Here is a 25,106-nt window from a genome sequence, read left to right as displayed (position 1 = left end):
ATTATTAAAACCAGAATTTTATACTCACTCGATCCTCCTTTTGCCAAGTATTTGTTCTTTGCATAAAGGACAGAATCTAACATAGACTCAAAAAGAAGAAAATAGCCCTGTATAAAAAAGGAAAAAACAGTTTTTAGAAATATGCAATACCCTCACATGCAGATCAATTTAAATATCTGGGCTACTCTTTCAATTTTAAAAAATTATATGTTCTGTCTCTGTCATATAATATTTTGTGAAGTCTGAAATTATTTTTTGCAGTAAGTCTCCACATAATAATAAAAAATTGGGCCAGGTATAAAGTGGATCCAGAAAGTTTGTTACGGTAAAATATACTGAACCTTCTTTACCTGTGTTTCCATTTTCCAGACCACTGTTTCTTCCTCATTAAAAGGAAAATTTCAGATAGAAATTGTTAAACCCTATACCTTACTAGAATGTTGCAATATTAATCTAGAGCAGTGGTTCTCAACTAGATTTTGCCCCCTTGGGGACATCTGGCAATGTCTGGAGACATTTTTGATTGTCACTGGGGGTGGGGATGGAGGGATGCTACTGGCATCTACTAGGTAGAGCCAAGAAATGCTCATAAACATCCTACAATGCATAGTACAGGCCCCTGCAACAAAGAAATACCTGGCTAAAAATGTCAATAGAAATAAAGTTGAGAAACCCTAGTCTAGAACACCATTTCCCAGTGTTCCCTGCCCAATGACTTTCTCTTTTGTTTAAAAAGGGGGCGGGGGGGGGCGGGCAGGGGAGTCATTAGTCAAAGAGATTTGAGAAACACCAGATGGTATATCCTCTTTGAAGAGATTCATAATACAAACTAGCACACTAAAAGTTCTGAGTAGTGTTATGGTAAAGAGAACTGTTAAACATATTTTAAACAAATATTACCCACTTTTTGACTATAGACCTCTTTTTTCCGATTTAACATCTATCAACATCTTGCAGAACTAGTGTTGCTTGAAATACAGTTTATGAAACACAATCCTGATATACTCCAGATTTTTGAGTACAGTAATGAATCCTTTACCAAGAAAGGATAATCATAATACAAATGAAAAGAGAATTTGTGTGTCACAAATACACTACATTCTAATAGTATGCTATACAGTTTATTATAGAAATGACAAAGAAATCATGACTGAGGAATCAATGCCAGTTTCAGTTAGTTTGCCTCTTTCCAGGGCTCACGCCCCAAGCAGGGGGAAACCTTCCTAAGCAGCAGGGAAATCCAAGTGCTCAGCACATAATACACTTTATTACTGCTTAGGGTGAACCAATATGAATTTTACCCTTAGCTTAGCATTCTAAATCAAAACTGTTCTCATCCATTCATTTGTTCTGTGCACAAATAACTGTCTGATGGGATAAATACAATATTATTTAATTACATAAACAAAAAATGTTTTAAAAGTTTCCCCAGAATAAGAAAAACCTGCAAACCCAGAATGGATAATCTTTACAGAAGATTAATAGCAAATTTAAATTTACAGAAAATACAGCTCTCATGCTTGAATCACTTAAAGAAACCTAATTAAACTGCCGCTAGCCACTTTACATTGGCATTTTACCTACTCCCACCAACACACTAATTCATTGATAAGAAAATAATTGCCTACAAAACAAAGACATAGCAAAAAAGCTTGTTTATCAATGTGTTCACATTAGGAAAAGAAAGGATTTGGTGAAAACTGTTTTTTCTGGATAGAGTACTTCAGTAGTATGTCAAACCCTTTCAAGTTAGTTCCCTATTAATGTGATCTGTGTATTCAAAGAACAAAGGACTTGTAGAATTCAACTAAGAAATCTTTACTAATCTGACATAATTTATGCAGATCTATGTACACAAATGCTTATAAATAGGCACTCCTCTGTTGATTAAAGTGAATTATAATTTATGCCAGGGAATTATTAAAAGAAGGGCTTCCATTTACCTTATGGGAAAAAGATCGGCTGGCAAACATGTTAATAGAGTGAAAAAATGTCCCTATTTGCAAAACTACTGCATTTTAAAATATTAGAATAAATAAAATAAAATAGTAAATTTAAACTTTAGTACAAATTAAGTATTCATTCTAGTCCTTTTTTTTTTTGACAAGGACAAAAAAAAATAGTTTGTTATTGGTCTGGCACTGTGTCAAGTTGTTTTCTAGTATTACTCTTTCAAAGTAGTTAGCTAAATCTAAGTATTTTGTTTCCATATGCTCAAACTCCATCTTACTTCCTTGCATTACAAACAAACCAAAAAAAATCTTCAATCAGTAATTTAAAGTAGCTCCTTCTGGCAACTTCTCATTTATTGCACTTAAGATAAAAGTTTTTATTAGCCATGCATCAGGGATTAAATTACACCATACTTTAAAATGGTATTATGGTCAATATCAATAATAAAGAGGGTGGACTCCTGAATTGAAAACCCTTTTCTATGTATCCTTGTGCAAGTTAACATCATTACGCTTCAGTCTCCTCATCTGTAAAGCTACAGTAACAATGGTACTCTACTTCACAGAGTTATTGTGAGGATTAAATATGTTAATATGTGTAAAAGGTTTTGGAATAATAAATGTTAGATGAAAAAATTACAAGCTATTTTAAAAATAATTTTTTTTTTTTTTGTCGTTTTTTTTTTTTTTTTTTTTTTTCGTGACCGGCACTCAGCCAGTGAGTGCACTGGTCATTCCTATATAGGATCCGAACCGCGGCGGGAGAGTCGCCACGCTCCCAGCGCAGCACTCTACCAAGTGCGCCACGGGCTCGGCCCTAAAAATAAATTTTTAAAGGGCAAATCAGATATTTTAAATTGTGTTTAATAAATTGAAGAATAAAGATTTACCAGACTCTCCAGAATCACATACCATTTTATTTAGTGAATGGAACTATATCACAAGCTGTGAATTTGGACTGAAATTTCCATTTTTTTTTTTCTTTTTCGGAACTATATCACAAGCTGTGAATTTGGACTGAAATTTCCATTTTTTTTTTTCTTTTTCAGGAGTCTTTCAGAATACATTTTCTTGTGTCTCTAATTTTTTCAGACAAGCCAATATATTTTATTTGCATACAAAATATATAAAAACACTCAAAATTTCTTTACAATTAGGAAATAGAATTCTAAAACCCACTGAAAATAATTTGTTCAAAATGACCAAATTAGTGCCAATTCCAACTATGAGATTCCTCCCACAAAGATAACCACAGGACTTTCCCTCCCAGGATAAAAAACCCAACTTTACTTAATACTTTGAACCTTGGTATTTGTACTATGTCTGCTCCCATTTGAAATAATAAACACTAATATGCACTTTCCCACATATCTCATGATGTTTACTTTTAGCTAAGATTAGAATCCTGATTGAACAATATTAGAGATAGTTTCTAAGGTCCTAACTATTTAAACTATTTTTAAGGCTCTGACTAGTATTTAAACAAAAGAAAAATCAGTTAAGAGAGGTTAAATGATTTAAGCAATATATCTGGATAAATAATACTGGACAGTATTTAGCTCCCCTAACAATACAATGTCATTCAATTGCTACTGCTGCAAAACTCAACAGTGAAAGAGGGTACAAACAAAGAGAAGATAATCCCTGGTAGCAAAAACACCCTTCCATAAATGCCATATCTTTACTTTCCATTTTTTAGAGTCAGCATTATTAGGACAGAGAATCTCAGAAAGCAGATGCTTTTGTTGAGACATGTAAAGGATTTAGCATAGTGCCTGGCACACAGTTAACACGTAAAACCCATGAAAGACCATATGACATGACTCTTTAATTTGGCAGAAGTTACCATATAGTGTCAACTACTGTGGGGCAGAATTGGAACTAAAATGGATAAAAAGCAGAAGGCTACAGCAACTCTTTCTTCTTTCACCTTTTTCCATCTACCATCACCTCTCTCTTCATTGATGTATCATTAAAAACAATACCCTCTTCTCCATTTATTTCTGATAATATCTTTTTCACTCCAGTAGCAAGATCTTGCTTGCTTCTATTCTGTCAAAGTAGTTTCTAAACCTTAAGTTAAAGAATAATGGAGCTAGCAAATCAATGAAAAAGCATTCCTTCAAAACAAGAATAGAGTACACATCTCTTCATATTTAGGAGATATGCCACATTTTTTATGACTCAATGATAACTGACAGTTTTACTGGTCATTCATTTCACTTGGTATCAGATATCTGCTCAACTGCTACCTACCTAGTCAAAAAGGATTTCTCTGATGTCCCTATGTAAAACATCTTCTTTTTCCTACTTCAAGCTCCATTTCTTTATCCTGCTTTGTATTTCATAACAGTACTTATAAATTAAAATATTATTTATTTTTATGTTTGTCTCTTTACTAAAACATAAGTTCCAAGAAGAGCAAGGACGTTGTCCATACCGTTTAAAGGTACATTCCTGAGGGCTGGAAATGTGCTTGGTACACAGTAGAAACTCAATAAGTAATTTTTGAATGAATTAATAAGAGTTATTAGTACTGTATATGTGTACAATTGTATTTGTTAAAAGGAAAGTGTTTGCTTTTTGTTATTTTCTGGTACATTTTAAAATTAGTTATTTTTAAAACTATGCTTTATTTCCTAAAATTAAAGCTGTCAACAATTGTGGTAATTGTCAAAATTCATTGTAGTGGCTTTATAAGGATTATCTCATTTTAATTCTTCCCCAAAGCATATTTATTGTTATTTCAATTTAATGGATGAAGAAACTAAGGTTTAGAAATGTTAAATAAGGTAGGATCTTAAAAAAAAGCTCATAGTCACACAAATAGTGAGTGAATATGACGGAATTTGAACTACAGAGGTCAAGTTCTGAATCACTATTGTACGTTTCTTCTTAAATTGACATGCCTAATTGAAAACAAGATTTAGTATTTGTATTATAGTACATTTGTAATTAAGGATTTAAGTATTCCAAAATGAAAAATTTCCCATAGAACATTAAATAAGATTAAAATTAACAACAGGTATGTGATTCAGAATATTTCAGAGTGATAGGTTAGTTGGCAACTGGCTCTTAGCCATCACTCATTGTGAAAATATTAGTTTGAAAAATCAATGTATATACTAGAATATACGTAGAACTAATATATGACATTTATAAGATAAACTAATATACCTAGTTAAAAATATTAGCAGATGAAAAGATTCATATACATATTGCTAATGGTTGTCTCTCAACTTTCCACTTTGCTAAACTTCATTTTACTATATATAGGCCCACTGCATAATAGAACAGCCTTCAAGATCCTGGGAGTCATCCTTGGTTCTGAACCAAGTCATTTATTACTGATATCAGAAGGCTTTGCTCCAAATGCCCTGCTCATTTGCACTGTAATTTCACAGGCTACTGCCTCACCTGTAGGGTTGCCATCTGGAAGGAGAATTATACCTGATATCTTTTCCCACAATGCTAATGGGGCTTTCTTCTTTCAAAGTGACACTTACTTTTTAAAACTAAATATTGCACTTACGCTTCAAAACTTAATTACTACAAAGGAACATATGGAATTAAATTAGGGAGTAGAATATTAACATTATTCAATGAAAGGGGAAACTTATTTTACAAATGCCTGCTCATGATATCTTCTTGAAATAGATATATTAGTGATAAAAGAATCCTGGATAACTTCAGTATAAGGTGCTTCTCTTCTCTAACTTTTTTTAGTTCAAATAACTGAATTAATGAACACCCATAGACAAAATTTAACTTTTAAAAAAAGTGAGGCAAGGGAGAGTTACAAATAAAATGAAGACTTAACCTGGAGAAACACTGGTGACAAACAGTTAATAATCAGGAATTATTTAGAGATAAAATAAAAGATTACGTGCAAATACACAAGCCTAAGAAACCTAATTCTGATTTCTAAAAGGAATATCTCTAAATCATTATAAATATTTAATAACATTTTTTCCAATATTATTCTCAAATTCTTTAAGATTTACTACAGACAGAATTTTATCCAATATGATTTGGACTGGCAGTCTGCTGTTAATTGAAGACAATGCATTTTAAGTAAAAACATATAAATGTAGACTTATTGGCCAATACTCTGAGGATGTATCCATTGACAGGACTCTTCATCATCTTCCCGGCATAAGCTACACTCACCGATAGTAAATCATTTCCAATTTTAGTTAAAAATTTTAAGAAAAAAAATCTGAAGCACTTGCTGAGTGGAGAATCCTCCTTAAATTCTCTAATTCCCACCCTCCTGCTCCTAGTCTTTCACAATCATTTTATTCACACCTTTCCACAGCATTTTTTTTTTAGTAATTTCCCCTTCCTGAGTTTTTCCAAAGCAGTCGACTTTCTCTTACAGAAAAAAACAACTATAGCCTTTTTATAGTCTTGTTCAACAGTTTATAGTCACATTTAGTTGATCTTACATAAATAAGAAGGCACACAAACAAAACAAGCTCCTGGTAAACACATAACCCAAGTGATAGGAGCAGAACAACAGCAGCATACTGAAGGTAGCTTTAAGTGTTCAGGGAGCTATAGGAATCTAGCAGTGTGTTTATAAAAAAGAATGCAGAACATTATTAATTTGGTGAATTAGCTAAATGCAGGTTGGTTAGGAAGCTTCTATTATATATCCAGGTGATAAAATATACTGTTATGATGTCACCTCTTCAGGAAAGATCCTCCTTGATACACCAGATTAGGAGAGGTAGTCTTTATAACGTGACCTAAATAAATTAGAGATTGAGTTATTATCAATGCATAGAAATGAGAACTCTAAAGTAGGGTTTCTCATCCTTGGCACTATTGAGATTTGGGGCCAGATAACATTTTATTGTGGGGGCTGTCCTGTTCCCTGAAGGATGTTTAGCAGCATTCCTAGGCTCTACCCACTAGATATCATCCCCACAACCCTACAACCCTGAATTTTAACCACCTAAAATGTTTCCAGCCACAGCCTACTACCCAAATATCTCCAGGGGCATAAAATCGACCCCACATCCCATGAAGAACCACTGATCTAGAGTTATCTAAGAAGTAATTGGATAAGTACTCTTAAGTACTTCTTAAATAAGTACTATCTAAGAAGTAATTGGATAAGTACTCTTTCCTAATTTACAGTGCTTTATGCTAACCAAACTTAAGATCTTACAGAATATAATGTAACCTCTGGTTTTTTTCACTGTTGTATTTATATTTAAAATAGCCTTAGAGATTGAACTTCAATGTTTTCTCAATGACTTCCCAGTCTATCACTTGACCCCCTTTAATCTTAAAATGTGCTAATACTAACTACATGATTTACCACAAATGTGGTAATGAAATTACATGACAGTTTTCAAAGAAATTATGTAAAATCCTTTTGGGTAAGGTACTTTCCTTACTGGTAGCTCTACAGAACTGAGACATTATATTACACTCTCAGATACCTGGCAAAATAAAAGGAGACTGATGATATCAAACAATAAGAATACTGGTACTCTTTGAACTTATTTGCCATAGAATGGGTAAGAAAAATAACATTGTTTTGAACATCAATATATACACACATGCATCTTTGTTCAAAGTTTTATGTATTTGGCTAAGATAAATTTCTTAAAGCAGAATTCCTGGATTAAATGATATGCACATTTAAGTTTTTGATGTATATCATCAAACTGTCCACAGAAAGACTACGATTTTTATTCCTGCAATTTTATAAGTGGATTAAAGACCTAAATGAAAAAGAAAAAGTTGTAAAGTATATGGAGAATATCTTTGTGTTTTTGGAAGAAAAAAGTACTAACCATAAAGAAAAAGACCAATAAATTTGATTACATTACAACCCAAAACCTCTGCACATCTAAGTCACAGAGTTTAAAAAGATATTGGCCACACACACACACACACACACAATCTCCAACAAAGAACACTAATTGTTAAAAAAAAATATGCAACCCAAAAGCAAAATGGGCGAAAGAATTATATACAATTATTTCACAAAAGAGAAAACCGAAATAGCCAATAAATGTATGCAGAGATGCAAAACTTCATTAGTAACTTAAACACCATGGAAAACTACTACATGACTACCAGATTAGCACTCATCCAATAGCCAGTACTGATAAGTCTATGGAGATATAAGTAAAAATTTTACTACTTTGGAAAAGTTTGCCTAAAAATGTCAAAGAGCCATACACCCTGTGATCTAGCAACTCTACTCCAGATTATACACCTAGAAATGCATGCTTAAATGTCCAGCATACATGTACAAGTATACTACAGCACTACTATTTGTCATGGTAAAAAACTGGAGAAAATCTAGTGCCCATCCATAGGAGAATTAAAAATCACATCATGGTACACTCATACAACAGCATCTAGAGAAATGAAAATGAACAAATTATTCTTACAGGGAATATGAATAAATGTTATGAACATGACTGTGTAAAAAAAGCAAAAAACTACTTTTTTAATTAAAAAAACCTTACATTTTGATTCCATTTACATAAATTTCAAAAACTTGCAAATATAAACTACACTGTTTAGAGATGTAAACGTAAGTGGTAAAACCATGAAGAAAAGCAAGGAAATGATTACTATAAAGGTCAGGAGTGTTTTTCTCTGGGGCAGGAAGGCAGCTGTAAATGACAAATGTTACTTGTATGGCTTTTTTCTATATTTTGATCTGGCTGATGATTACACAAGTGTTCATTAAATAACTGTTACACTGTACCTTTAAGTTTATGCAATTTTCTGTGTATGTTATATTTCACAACTTAAAAGGCTACAAAAAGATTTTTATATGACTAGTGCATATAACTTACAATAATATGAGTGAAAGCAAAAGCACACACATTCATATGTTTATACATGCTTACTACATGAATGGAACAGTACATAATTAAGAGAAAAATGATTGCCTCTGTGGAGGGAAATATAATAGCAGGATTATAGGTAAAGGAAGGAGATTAATTCTTCACTATAAACTTTCATATTTTTTGAAGTTTGTATCATCTTTATGTATTATCTGCCCATAAAGTTAAAAAAAGAAAAAAGCCAATAATTACAAGCTAAAAATACCTATTAGTTTTTCATATTTTATTGTGAAAACTAGAACTGATTTTTAAAAAGAAACATTAAGATTATAGGCAGAGGTTGTTAAAGAGTGGTTTAAAAAAACAAAAATCAATTACATGCTATGTATAAGAAACACACTTTGAATATAGAAACATAGGTTAAAAGAAAAAGGATGTAAAATATTTAATGTTCAAACATTTACCTTAAGAAAATCCTAGTGGCTGCATTAATATCAGACAAAGTAAACCAATGAACCAATATTATTAGAGACAAAGAACAATAGTTCATAATGATAAAGAAGCCAAATTTTATCAAGAATCCATAAGAATCCTAATGTGTATGCACCCAATAACTACACAAAAATACCTGACGCAAAAACTAACAGAACTAAAAAGAGAAACAGAAAATCCTGAACTATATAGGTAGAAATGTCATTATTCTTCTTTCAGTATTTAACAGAACAAGTAGACATAAAATAAAAGGGTTTAAGACTTGAATGACACAACCAACCAATTTGATTCAAATGACAATTATGTAACAATTCATCCAACACACTGTACCCCACAAATATGTACAATTAAAAATAAAATAAAATAAACAAGTAAAAGTGATGACCAAAGCAAGGTGTACAGCAGTATGTAGAAAATGCCAATCCTACACTAAATGTAAGGGTGGGGTTTATAATCTACTTTGTTCATTGCGTAATCCTGCCTAGAACAGTGCTAGGTACATAGTGGCCACACAGTATTTGTTAGATGAATGAGTACGCCAAGGGGTAGAAATACAGTCATGCACCGTGTTACGTTTTAGCCAATGATAGACCACATATATGATGGTGGCTGGAGCAATAGGCTAGGTGTGTAGTAGGCTACACCATCTAGGTTTAAGTATTCTCTCTGATTTCTCCCAATGACAATATTGCCCAGCAACACATTTCTCAGAACATATTCCCATCACTCAGTGATGCATAACAGTATATATACATGTTTTAACCTATTAAAATAATTCAGGAAGGATACACTACAAACTGGTAACAGATTTTGTTAGGGAATTAGGGGTGGGTCCTGTGGTGAGGTAAAAACATGGGAAGAAGAAAATTTGTAATATCTATGTATTACTACATAGTCAAAAACCAGTAATAAAATTTTACACGTACATCACAATTATTTGTCAGAGAAGCTCCTATCTATTATTTTACTTTATCACTACCTTCTGTGCAAGAATAAGAAGAATCATGGTGATACCTACCACTTATTAGGTACCCTATGTGCTTGCCACTATCCTGCATGACTACTTCATTTCTCTTCTCTCATGTGACAACATACAGTTCTTGCCTTTTTAGTGTAGTGGTCTTCTGGAGAACATAGCACAAGAGATAATTTCCTCTATATACTCTTTTAAAGTTTGAAAACCTTTTATTAGTTTAAAAGTCTTTCTCCCACTAGATGGCACTCTCACTTAATCAACAAAAGACAGTCAAATTGGCTCGGCTTCCTCAAACTGCAGCAAACATTCCAATAAACAAGTCTTCCAAAGAAAAAAGTGAATCATCTCAAGATCTTTCCAAGGGTATGTTTGGGCCTTACTCCAGACCTACAGAATCAGTTTCCAAAAATGACAGTAGAGGAAGCATGTGTATTTCTACAATGAAATTCCCAATCACTGGTTGAAAGAAGTCATTAACCATAACTGGATTTTTTTTTTTTTTTTTTTCCGAGGTTGGCCAGTACGGGGATCTGAACCCTTGACCTTGGTGTTATAACACCACACTCTAACCAACTGAGCTAATGGGCCAGCCCTGGATATTCTGTTCTTAAAAATACAACTAGAGTATTAGCTTGCGCTTGTCTTAAAGAGAATTATATTAAAGTACACGAAGAGATGATAACAATGTGCGCTATGGTCTGAATGTGTCCCCAGAATTCATATGTTCAAACTTAATTGCCAATGTGATAGTATTAAGAGGTGGGGCCTTCAGGAGGTGATTAAGTCAGGAGAGTAGAGCCTACATGGATGGGATTAGGGCTCTCATAAAAGGGTTTGTGGAAGTGGGTTAACTCTCTTCTATCCCTTCCACCACGTAGGTATACAGCATTTGTCCCCTCTGGGGGATACAGCAAGGTACTATCTTGAAGCAGAGACTGAGCCCTCACCAGACACCAAACCTTGATCTTGGATTTCCAGCCTCTAGAACTATGAGAAATTTCTGTTGTTTATAAATTACCCAGTTTCAGGTATTTTGTTATAGCAACTCAAATGGACTTAGAGTGATTCTATAATACTTATAAATTATAAATTTCTGAATCTATAGAAAATATTTACCAACAGTATGATTCAGGTCTTTAAGAATAGGCTCTCATGCTGTTTCCAGCAACAATGCATTTTAGTGGTTACTGACCCTCTAAATACAACAAATATGCCAGAATAAAAAAAGAACATCTTGTTAGATTCACCAGTAAGCTGGCTTTTACCTTGCAACCATTTGCTAACTTAGTGAATAAACACAGAATAATAGGAGATCAATTGCACAGTCCAGTCAAAGTGAGGAATATAAGAGGAAACTGCCCCAAGTACCAGCAGTGACAACCAAATATATCTACATAGCAAATATGAATTTAGAATTTCACCTGTTGCCACCGCCCCCACTCCTGACCCTGCCCCAGTTTAGTTCAGAACTTTGTTACTAAGTGGTCAAACACACAGTTCCTCCCCACCCCCTACCCTACCTTCAATAATTTTTAAGCTTAAGTTAGGACCTATAAATGTACAACCCTAATTTACAATGCCCGGGTGGCAGGAGAAACCTCAAGCCTGAAAAATGCTTTAAAGACCACTTTAAAAGTAATCCTGCAACATACTCTCTTTTGTGAGACTGTGGATACACAAGTATTTGCACACCACTGTTGGTAAGAAAGCCAAATGGTACAATTACATTATTGAGGAGAATCTGGCAATAACTAGTGATGCTACATATGCATTAACCCTTTGATCCAATCACACCTCTAGAAATGTGAAATGAAATGACATAGGCACAAGAATATTCAATATACTATTATCTGTAATAGCAAAAGAAAGGAAGAAATTCAAATGAGTGTTAATTGTGTATACTGTATTTATCTATACACCCATAAGGAATGAAGAAAAACTCTATATAATGAGAGTGATTTCCAAGATATAATTTTAAATTGAAAAAAAAGCAAAGTATAGAACAATATATAGAATATGCTAACATTTATATAACATAAAGGAGAAAATATGAATATACACATATCTAATATTTTCAAAATAAACCAAAAGCTAAAAAGAAAATGGTTATCTGTCCACTAACGGAAAGAACAGGAGAAGGAATAGAATCATGTTGATTTTTTTGGTGAAATAAAAACACAAAGTTAAAGTAAAGGGTGAAGGAAAGCTACCCCCCCATTGGGGGAAAAAAAAAAACTGATATAAATAAATCTGATTTTATGTCAACTTGGTAACATAAGAGAAAATAATTATTTTAAGTGACTTTAAAACACAGTTTGTGACTCCCTTTGTCATGAGATATATTCTAGAATAAAGGAAAGTATAAAGAAATCTTAAACTGCATTTAGAAGTCTTGCTGTTTAATGTAAAGTTGGTATAAAAATCTTTGAAACTATTATAGGTAGATTATACGATAAAGCAAATAAGCAATTATTATCATCTTAGGAACCAAGATTTTCTGAATCGAAGAAAAGAGATACATATAAAATCAAAGATGCTTAAATTGAAAAGAGTGTAAATTCATGATTTTTTTAATATTAAAAAAATTGGTTACATCTGTCCACTAGGAACCCAGATGTCATTGATCTCTACATAGCATTTTCCAGTGAAAGAACGAAGATCCTTTGATTCCAACTTTAGGCAATATAAAATGACCACAAAATATCTTAAAGTACCAGAAAATAAAATCTGAATCATAAACTTATTTATTTTCTATTTTCTATTTTTCATTATAATATATGAGCCTGTAATTAAGATATTATATTGAGGACAACTAGAGTTTGTTAAAAGGACACAAGTAGCAAGAAAAAAAAAAAGGGAGAGGTGAAACTGTAGGTTAAAAGAATTTAGACAACACCAAAAGCATAATCCATAAAAATAAAAACTGATAAATTGGACTTTATCAAAATTAAAAACTTTTATTCTGTGAAAATATTTACAAACCACATATCCAACAAAGGATTAGTAAAAAGAACTACCAAACACAATAGCAAACACTGCTCAGACATAGTATGTATCCAATGAATGCTTTTATATCATTTCAAATTTTTTCTCTGTAAAATTCAAGAAAAATTAACATTAACATTTTAATAAATAATGTAGTACTATTCATTTTGATAAAAGCATATCTATTCGTTCATGATAGTAATACATAAAAAGACATCCAGAATGATTGTGGTTTAGCTTTTCATTCTCTTAAATGTGTCTTTCTATGAATAAAGTCTCTTAATTTTAAGGTAGTAACAATATATCTTTTCCCTTAGCATTAGTATTTTGGGGGTCTTGATTAAGAAATTGTTCTCTATCCAAAATCATGAATATATCACCTCATATTCTCTTCCAAAGCTCTTTTCAGTTTCAGGACTTTAATTCACCTGTAATTGATTTCTTTGTTTTCTATGCTGTAGGAGTCTTACTTCTTTTTTCCCCAGTAAGGATATATATTCAATTGTTCTAGCATCATCATTTCTCACTATCCTGCAGTACAACCTTTACCACAAATCAAGTGACCTTATAAGCATGGGTTCCACGGGTCTGTCAGTCAGTCTTTACAACAGTATCTTTACAACAGTATAACACTGTCTTAATTACTATAACTTATATAGCTTGATATCCAGTAGACCAAGTCCTCCCTCCTTATTCTCTTTAAGACCATACGGGTTGCTCTTAGACTTTTTTCATTTCTCTATAGATCTGATTTTTCAAATGCCACACAAACACTGTTGGGATTTTTTTATTGAGGCTGCATTAAATCTATAGATTAATATGAAGAGAACCAACATCTTTATAATGTCTTCCACACCTCAAACATGGTACTATCTCTCCACTTATAGTCTTTCATAAGTTCTAAAATGGACACCACTATTTCTGAAATTGAAATGTATATTAAAATTGATGGGCTCTGAACAATCACTTTGGTCAGGCAGCAGTCATGGTAGGTGTCACTGGTTACATATACACCAACTGGTCTGAAAAGTTTCTGTGACTCCTTCTGGTATTACACAGACAGCAACAAAAATAAAACTAGCTGAAAGGTATCAGTGAGCCGGGAGAAATCTGGGAGTGAAGAGTAGAGCATTCTCTGAAATAATCCTGCACAACCAATGCTACTGATGGGGCAAAATGATATTGTGTAGAAATACATGGAAGATTCTCAATATGAAGACAATTTAAGAATACCTTAACCAATTTGTTTCACTTATATTTTCCTTTTAGATATGTACACAGCATAAGATGATAATCTACGTTTAAATAAATCTAACAGACAAATCATTGTGTCATAGTTTAATTGGTATCTTTTTCCTTTCTTAATGGTGCATCTTACAACTGATGACACCTTCAATTCAATGAATGTTAAATTTTCTTAGTACAGTATAAGTTCCTCTGAGAGATCTTTTATACTTTTTGCTATATTCCTAGGTAAGGATCTTTGTGATACTTTAAAATTTCTTTTTGCTTGTTGCTTATATATAAAAATAGAACTTTGAATGCTAAGTTTATATTTAGTAACTGCTAAACTTTCCTTATTTTATCCTATATCTGTCATAAGCTATCCTTCATATTTTCTATCTGCTTATCTCACTGTGCTAAATTCTAAATATTTTCATAGTTATGTTCCATTCACAAATCTTTTCTTCAGCTGTGTCTAAGCTGCTAAATGTTTAATAGTGAATTGCCTTTTGATTCCAACATATTATGTTTTTCATTTCTTGAAATCCCTTTTCAAAAAATCTATCTGTTCATTTCTAACGGTCTCTTAATGATTGCTGATCTCTGTAATGCATCCTTCAGCTCTTTAAACACATCATCCATAGCCGCTCTATGTTCTATTCTAACTATTCTAATATCTGTAATAGCTGGGGGTCTAAAACCATTATTTGCTGTTTCTGATGATACTGTCATAGTCTTTCTCATGTGTTTGGTAATAAAAAGGAGTACTATGGACCTAAATTGGAAGATGGGAGAAATTTTCTCCCAGAAGGATTTTGTGTCTGTTTCAGCCAGTAAGCCATACTCTGCTTTGGGCCCCAAGAGGTGCTGTTATGGAGCTTCTCCCCATTGGCATTCTTATCACTATAGCCTGTTAACATGTGGCCCCCAGATGCCAAAGTGTTTGTTTTTGCTTTGTTTTGGGAGAAGAAATTCTCAGAGATTTTTCTAATGCTTGTGAGACCACTAGTGTCTAAAAAATATCCAAAATGTGTTGTTCAGGGTTTATGGTTCTACAACAAGAGGATTCTTTACAAAACCTAGTTAGCCTTCATGCTGGGATCATAAGTACCAATGCCTTTTCTTAAAATGGTAGATTAATTCTAAAATATGATGGTTGGGCTTTTCTCTTTTGTAATAGCATAAAGGATATTTCAGAAAAAAAAATACTTAGAACTATTTTTTAAAATCACTTGAATGTGGCATATAGCTTAATCAGTACTTAGAAATATTAGCCTCCGATGCAAATATTACAAAAAGAAAAGATGAAAATCAATGATCTAACCTTCTACCTTAAAGGAGCTAGAAAAAGAGTAGCAAATCAAACTCTAAAAGAATAGAAAGAAATAATAAAGGTAAAATCAGAAACCAATACCATAGGAAACAAATATATGATAGTGAAAAATCAACAAATCCAAAATTTGGGTTCTTTGAAAAGATTAATAAGTGACAGATCCTTAGCAAAACTGATCTAGATAAATCACATGTAATTTCCTAATTACAGGGAATAGATTACTTCTGGTCACTTACTTTAATTGGACAGAATCACATTGTTAATAAAAGTAAGGATGCAGACTCAATTACTGAAAAGGTCAGTTAGCCTCCCACGTTCATTTGACTTCAGAGCTATATTACTAACCTTAAATTGGGTACCCCCAAATAAATATTCTAATATTAAAAAGGGATAAATAGAAGACCATGAAAATGGAGCAGACCACATCAATGTACTATTACCGAAAGATTTACTCAAATAGGTAATCTACTGAGAGTGGGTCAAGAAAGTCACTCATAAGAACTAATCAACATTTCATGTAAGTAGCTCCTGCCCTAAAATATTCATTTCACCTAAATAAATAATGACTTCAGTTCTGCCATCTAAATTTTGCCAATTTGGAAAATCTATTACATATAGTACAACATATGAAAGATTTATATTCAAAGGGAAGAAAAACTAAGAGGACAATTACCTTCAGCAAGCCCTTTAAATTAGTTTCAAAAAACTATAAGTCATGACTTCTTAAACTTATCCCTGGAAACGCTAATGCCAAAAGAAAATGAACTGGAACTCCCGGAATTAGGGAGTACCTTACTAAAGGCAGTCTTGTAAAGGCTCAAAAAGATATGAAGACTAATGTCTTATCTTAAAAATTTGTGAGAATTTTACATTCCACTCTATAAAAATATTAATAAGGCCTTTTCTCTCCCAAATCTTCACATCATATCTAATTTGTTATTTTTCAAATACATGATTGGAGGAGCACAGGAGCAAGTTTTATTTATCACAAATTGGTGGAGTTTTCATGCTTACTCAAGGCTTGTGAATCAAATATCTGTCCATGGATAATTTTTACGTAGAACCACTTCACACTAATTATTTCAATAATTATGACTGAGCCTACTTCAGTTTACATAAGCACATACATGTGTCTGTAATAAGTGCTTACCTATCTACAAATTTAAACTGTAAATTAAGGAGCTTACTTTCACTCACTTACTTACTTTTACAGGTAACAGTAAATAGTATTATTGACAAATTATTTATAAACTGTTATACAATTTTTAGAGTTCGAAATAAAAATTTACAAATTCATATTCTGAGGGCTTAATTGAAAAATTTTTATAGTCAGTTAATTCATGTTCTTGAATAACATACCTTTTCTCTTTATAATTAGAATAATTTGTAACTTATTGAACAAAACAATTACTTAAAAAAGCAATTCAAACAGGACTTAAAGCACAGCTAAGATGTAACATGGCAAAGGGGATTATGGAGGGTCAAAAAACGATTAAATCCAATTCAGTCAATCATAAACAATGCACTGAATCTCTTGGCAAAGGCAACTTTCAGAAATTTGATGGAAAAGATATAAAATATTGCATCTCAAAAGCAAAAATTTACCCATAACACAATTCTTTCAATATAAATAACTTTCTGTGAAGTACTAAATATTTTCACTTAGATTTGGTTTCAGTCATAGGAAAAAAAAGTGCATTTACCTAAGATTCATTTTACTATACTTTTTACTGCACCTGCAACCTATAAAACATCCTGAGGTCCACTCTAAGTACATCTCAAAGGGTTGGCTAAATTTTTCCTATAGATACTAAGATTCTAATCTTAGTAAACACTCTCCTTGCTAAAGCAAGAAATAAAATGGCTTCAAAGTGTGATCTGAATTCTAATTGAAACAAATGTTAAAATTAAATAAAGGAGAGACTTGAGAGTGGTTCAGAGCACTGAAAAACAAAAGTGAAGATTCTAAAACTGAAATAATTATGCATAAGGGGCCTATTCTTAATTATATTTTTATCGTCTTTTCCTTCATTTTATTCTCAATTCAGCAGTCAGCATATCTATGACAAAATACTCTCATCAACCACAATTTTCCTTTCATTGTTCAAATACTATAAATATCCCCCTGTTAATTTGTATTTTTTTGGTCAGCTGGCCAGTATGGGGATCCAAACCTGTGACCTTGGGGTTATAAGGCTGCGCTGTAACCAGCTAACTGTCCAGCCCCTTCCCTGTTTTTATAGTATTCAAAAATATTACTGTGAAAAACATATTTTGTACATTATCCAAAATTATTAGGTGTTGTCAGTATTGTCAAAAAACTGTTTACAGGGCAGCAAACTGAGAATTTTGCTCAAAATATACATAATACATATTAATTCAGCTAATGTTAAGAAAAATACTAAGAATATTCCTGACCCCAATTAACCTCATCCATCAGCTAATTTTCATACTTCTTTGCACAAATTATAGGCAGGATCAATTAGTAAATGCTAGACACGGAAACAGAGGATCTTCGTTTTTTACAAAGGGCTATAAAAGGGAGAAGGCCTAAGAATGTTCCTCCCACAAGAATTAATCTTTTTTACTTCACATATATTATCATTTTCAACTTTTCTTTACTAAATAACCTAGTGTAGAAGTTCATTCACTAATTATAGAGTACTTAAGTTTGTATAACTTCCAAAACTGAATAATAGTGCCAGAAACCAGTCTAAGAAATTTACATGTACTAACTCATTTAATCTTCACAAAAGCCATCTGAAGTAGGTATTACTATTACCTTCATCTCATACAGAAGGAAACTGAGGCACAGAGAGATTCAGTACCTTGTCCAAGGTAACAAATCTAAACAGTGGCAAAACAGGGCCAACAATCCCAGTTTGACTTTGGAGCACCATTCTCAACCCTGTCACATACCACCTCCCTGCCTTCATGTGCTGTACAGAAAATTATAAATGATATCATGTCTGTGGCCGGTGAATTTCTGTTTCGGAAAGTTCTCTTATGATGCACATTCCCTCATCATTTACTAATGCCAATAAGTCTTGTGGTAGAATCTGGCCATACCCAGTCAGTCACAGTCCACAGTCTCTGAAGAATGGAAAGAGGTTAATAAAAATTAATTATAATACAATATGAAAAACTGTAATAAGAGCTTAAACTGAAAGGGTACTCAGGAAAAAGAGGGATTTTATATGTCTTCAAGGAGCAAAGAAGCATAGCTTCGTAGAGGATGTGATACATGAAATGAGTCTTAATTACTAGGAGTTTAGCAGACATGGAAAGTAAACACTTTAAGAAATAAGGCAATTTGTTAACCCATATTTTGCTCTCCTTATCATCATTAACTTCCATTAAGCAGCAAAGTATATCTGCCAAAAATACACGAACAGAAACATGACTATAAAAGTAGGAATAAAAGGCATGACAACAACAATAACCTTTGCCATCAAAAAACAATTTTTACAGTTAATCTTATATAACTTTCATTATTGATTTTTTTTTTTTTTTTTAATAGAAGACGTCCTGCAGTGAAAAGATGTCTTTTTCTCTAATGGAGCAAAATAATAAGAAATACAAGGAAAAAATGGCAAAAGGTATAGAGTTGGGGGGAAGTATGTCTTATATTTCCTAACCTTGAACCACTGGACATGTGAGATTATTTCAGCAAATATTTTAGTAAACAGTCCATACTAAACATGCACAATTTTATCTTGCTTAAAAATTTCAGAGTAATACATGTGAAAGAGGAAAAATATTAGAGTTCCTACTATTTAAAGCAAAGAATAGATCAGAAAAGCCCTCCTATCGTCATGACATTTGGCTAAAATGGCATGGCTTCATTGCCAGAACAAACTAAAAACAACAAAAACATTTCAACACTCAATGGCTTAAAATGTGACCTATGAAAGACTTCATGACCAGTTTCTTGAAATGCTGACAAGCCACACCATGACCTGTATTTTCTAAGTGATAAAGGCTATAAAATCCTAAAAAGCCATTTACAACAAGAGTATTAAATATGAATAAAGGACATTCCATCAATTTGAGTGTGGGTATACACGTGCATGCACCTGCAGATACACCTGTTCTGGTGAAGATGTGATATGAAAATCAATTGTTAAATTTCAAGAACAAATCCAAGAATATTTGAGGAAAGAGAAAATTTTAGGCCTCTTCTGTAAAAAAGCAAGCCTAAATAGAAAAATTACAAGGGACTTTAAGCAATGTGAATGTATATCATGAGTGATCATGACAATGAAACATAAAGTTCACCTAATGCGTAATTTTGCTGATGGTCCTGATGACAGAAAATAATGTAGGTACAAACAAAAATCACCTCTGGCAACTACATCATATATTGCCGGGATCTTATCTATAAACTTGTAAGGTCATGCTGAAAACATAAATGGAATGTAGTAATACCAAATGATTCAATTTGGCTTGCTGGGTCAGAATTAGGGATGCTTATTTTGAAGTTTTATTAGTCAATCAGAAATAAGAAGTCACATGTCCACATCCAACCCAGTGATCACTACCAGGTTGCCATCAGAAGTGCTCCAGGCTCCTGAGCCAGGGTGGTGGGGGGCAAGGGCTTCAGCCACGCCCCCCTGAAGTCCTCATCCAGCCCAGCCATGACCTAACCACCACCTGAAGCCCTCTGGGACCCCCTGCTGGAATGAGGCGGGGGGGGGGGGGGGGGGGGGGGGGGGCCATGGACCTAGATCATGCTCCCCTCCTTCTCCCTCCTCCCACCCTATCTCCCACCCCTTTTCTTTTTCCCCCTCTTCCCCAACAGCTCCACAACATCTTAGAATGTAAAATAATAATAATAATAGTAATAATAAATACTTAAAAAATAAAAAGAAATAAAAAGTCAAAAGAATAGCTCTCAAAACAGGAACTTCTATCAATAGAGTAAGATGTGAAAAATGAGAACACATACACAAAGGCATAAATATTAACAACTCCCACGGATTAAGCTGTTTATATTTAACTGAAAATAATTTTGTCAAAAAGAAATTCCACTCAGTAAAAATGAAAATGTACAGCATGATGACTATACTTAGTAATATTGTATTGTATACTGGAAATGTGCTAAGACAGTACATTTTAGGTGTTCTTACCACACACACACACACACACACAGGTAATTAAGTGAGATGATGGACATGTTAATTTGTTTGATGGTAGTACTCATTTCACTACATATATCAAAATCAGGTTGTACACCTTAAATATATACAGTAAAAAGAGAAATTCTCTTAAAATAAAAATAAAAATGAAAATGTAAAATTAAAGACAAGCCTAAATCTGGGAATTCATTAATCTAAAAAGCAAGAGATAGTTTATTAAATAACATGCGAACAGCAATGATTTAGCTTTCAAAATTACATCCTTATCTAGAACAATCTTCTAAAATAAGAGCAAGATTCATAAACAGCTGCAGACAAAAAACATATCTAGATTATGCCATAGAACAGTTAGTGGACCACAGAAAAAAGAAACAGATGCATGACTCTGCAAGATATGATGTCTACATTGTTATACTAGATTACAAGTGCAATAAACATCTGTGCCCAATTCTGTAGGGTATATTCTTTTTTGTACTTCCTTGTTGAAAATACTTCTAAAAAGAAAAAAAAAATGTATGCTTAAGCTGGCTAACCAGCTCAGTTGGTTAGAGCATGATGTTATAACACCATGGTTATGGGTTTGGATCCCTGTACTGGCCAGCTGCCAAAAAAAAAAAAAAAATTCTTTCAAAGACAGAGGACTCTATGCAATATATTTTAATTTTAAAATGCTGGCTCATGAAAATGTGGCTGTAGATTTAAAATACTCATTCCGTTATTTACCAATTGTTCATTGTTTCAGCCAAAGTATGAATGTCTGAAAATTGTTGAACTAATTTTAGAAAGCATATCTGCCTCTTGTTTAATTATGTAATTAGTATATTCCAGCTTCTCAGGTCAGAAATGCTAATGCAAGTACCAAGGTGGAACAGGACTTGTAGGATTTAGAAGACACCACAACTGATATTTCTAGTCCACAAAGATGACTCAAAATATTTTAGCATGAGCCTTCTTAAAGCCTTAAGTGCAAAAGAAATAAGGCCATTCAGAGTTAAATGCCACAGAATAACTGCCATAAACTACAGTTCCTAATGGTCCACATAGAGCATTTAGTACTAAACTTCAACTCCACTTAATGCTTACGGAGTAGGAAAGTTCTTAGTTATCACTTCCTGGACATACTGATTTTGTTTCCCTTAGTGAACCACTTCCATAAGCACCTTGGCTTCTAAACAACTTGGCTTCCAAACTGAGTCACTTGGCTCTTTTCATCTCAGGCTCCAGTGACTCAGTATTGTTTGTGTTGCAGTGCCTTCCTGATAAAGGCAGAGATCATATCTGACCAACCCTCTAAAGTATAAGGTGTTCTTTATTGTAGTTAGAATCTTAACAAGGAGGACAGAAACCACAGACTATTGAAAATAGAGGAAAATTAATGCAGAAAGTTGGTTACACAGAGAATAAAAGATATGAGAAGTCACCAAGAGGCGAGTGAGACAACTAGACACTAGTAATGCCTAGAAGATCTGCTACTAGAGCCCAAGGCCAGGGTGGCACAGTGGATGCTGGAACTATGGCAGGCCTGTCCAGTGGGAACTGGAGCCACAAAAGAAACAGCTTTTGCCAACAACACCACTAGAGAGAGGTAAAGTGAGAAGGGAAGAAATGATCTGGCTTTTCCCTTCCTTAAATCTCCTATTATTCCCATTGGGTTCCTCAAACCCAGTGGAAGTCAGTGGGCACGGAAGCCTGGGAAAGGGAGCCTGCAGGGTTAGCCCTCCTTCAGTAAAGAAGAAAGCAGAAGGGTACAAAATGGACCTGAGGGCAAAGAAGCTCAAGACCAGCACAACTTTACATAAAGTTCACATTATAAAGACAATCTCATAAATTCACTCGATCCAGCTAATTTCTCATTTCAGGTATTATACCAGCTGGCTCTAAGACTTCAACTGCATATTAATACTTCCAGATCATCTTTCAGATTTTGAAATGAAAACTCCTACAACAGTGTCTAGAAGTATAAGAACTTTCTAACCAGTTACTATAATCAGATCTGTAAATAAGTTCAACTGAGATAATAGCAAGTTTAGTCAAGTCTGTCTTTTAGTTTGCCTATGAAGTCTAATCTGAAGTAATTTAAAAGATGTATTTTCTAAGAAAAATAAAATAATCCCTAAAGAAATGATGATCATGTCAACCAACATTCAGCATAAACTTCTTAATACTGTTTCCAAGTAAAGGTTTCAAATGTACTTTCTCCAAAGCATCTTTTCATAGTCTTTAAAGAAATGTTAGATTTTTAATAACAGATGACGAAATTCATACCTTCCTATTCAATTCATTAAGAGAAATAGAGTGCTGATACAAATTTTTTAGTTTGAGAATAATAATACTGTGATTAAGAATTGTTAAAAGCTAATCTAGCATTTAAAAAGAAATGCACTGTTTCACATACAAAAGATTAACTACCAAAAAGAGTGACTATCATTGGCTCTAGATTAGAACTCGCTAGTATGCTAAATCTGATTATTTCAAAAACTCCCTGAAATTTCTGCTATTTTACTAGAATTGCTACTACGTTATTCAAAATTTACAGAAAAGTGTAAAGCAAAGTTCATTGTTTTTAATTTTTTTTGATAAATTCATTTAATAATAATATATCTATCAAACAGAGCTTTAAACAAAATACTTAAACTTTCCAAATGGTTAAGAAATCTTTGTCTATGGAGAAATACTAGCTTATCTTCATCAAACTGGCATTATCAGTAAGTCAAATACCATGAATTTCACTTTACATACATTTTAAAATAAGTAAATATTCTGCCTTGACTCAAGATTTCAACAGAAAACTATGAAGCTATATAACAAACCTTAATTTTATTATTTTAATGAGCAATAAATTCTATTTTATATGATAAAGGACACTGATTACATGGCGTAACAGATCAGAAAGATAGGATATTCAGTATAATGGTAATAGTGGCGATATCAAGTTAATTTCGATAAAATAGTTCTTAGTCTTTGGAGGCTTTCATGCTAACACTTAGGTCTCTACAAATTTAGAAAGTAGAAAAGAAAAATAATTTTTTTATTATGATTTTAAAGGCAAAAAAGATAATTTACTATTTTTTGAAAACATTATAATTAAGCAATAGATAAATGCAACTTCAGAATAAACCACCACAAAAAGATTGTAGCTATTTTAAATAACGCCACCTTTCTGTCATTCATCAAATATAATTAAACACAGAAAAACTACCTTATTCATTGCTTTAATTTTTTTTTTTAATATTACCAATGAAAAGAGTTTTTTTCTGTAAATACTTACCATCCACTCAGATATAATAACATCCACTTTTTCTACAGGAAGATGAACTTCTTCAATCTTTCCTTTAATTAGTATAATAGTATCTTCAAGTTTATTTAGTCTGAAAATTATAATAAATTAGACTAGTATGTAAAAAAAATTCTCAAAGCTTGTCAAAATACATAACTTTCTGTTGACATTTCATACTGTCTTTTGAAACAAAAAAGAATGTTTAAAGTTTATCCCCTGGGCATGATAATTATTTTCTGTTCACTCCATGGATACTCAAGAATTCTTCTGACCAACACGGCAATACACTGAACCAATATCTAAAACTTCAACCTGAAAAGAAATCTGAATTTTATCAAGAATACATGTCAATAAAGTTACATTTTTTTTTTTTTTAAAGGGGGAGGTAGGGGACTGGAGACCAGACAGACAACAAAAGTGTGGTTTAAAAGGAAGGAGTGTGTCACAGTGGTGAGAGAATTAAATGACGGAAGCCTTTATTTTAAATCCCAGCTCCTCTAGCACTTGTCAAACTATATGATATTTACCAAATATTTTTTTGAAAAAACTCACTGAGCCTGTATGTTCACATGTAAAAGAGAATGACAGTACCTGCCCTATTTACTTCACAGGAATATTATTGAGGATCAAATCTTTATGAAGGCTATGCATACATCTGAAACACTATATAATGATATTATCATGAACAGAATGTACAAAACTTGAAATCCCACCCCAATTACAAATTATTTAACCTTGCCCAATGGTATTCATTAGATCTTTTTACAATCTTCATCATGAGATTAGCACATATTTTTCAAAATCCCCTTCTTTTGCAATTTGAAACAAACAAAAAAATTAAAAACATAGTTTCAGAAAGCTAAAAATAAGATGCTGATTAAGTTCATATCTGATTAAATTAACAGATT

The 25,106-nt window shown here is 32.8% G+C and overlaps 1 protein-coding gene across 4 annotated transcripts in view; it reads right to left on the bottom strand.

The window, feature by feature from the left end:
• Positions 1–25,106, bottom strand: part of PRMT3 (protein arginine methyltransferase 3) — a 136,801-nt gene that overhangs the window by 65,319 nt on the left and 46,376 nt on the right. For all 4 annotated transcript variants that reach the window (XM_063093687.1, XM_063093688.1, XM_063093689.1 and 1 more), the window contains 2 exons: positions 24,190–24,289; positions 29–107 (listed from right to left, as the gene is read on the bottom strand). In XM_063093687.1, coding sequence (XP_062949757.1) covers positions 29–107; positions 24,190–24,289 — 179 coding nt within the window. The remainder of the gene's footprint in view (positions 1–28; positions 108–24,189; positions 24,290–25,106) is intronic.

This window comes from Cynocephalus volans, chromosome 4 (assembly GCF_027409185.1).
Source record: "Cynocephalus volans isolate mCynVol1 chromosome 4, mCynVol1.pri, whole genome shotgun sequence".
Taxonomy (NCBI): domain Eukaryota; kingdom Metazoa; phylum Chordata; class Mammalia; order Dermoptera; family Cynocephalidae; genus Cynocephalus; species Cynocephalus volans.
This window is presented reverse-complemented; position numbering and strand designations above follow the sequence as displayed.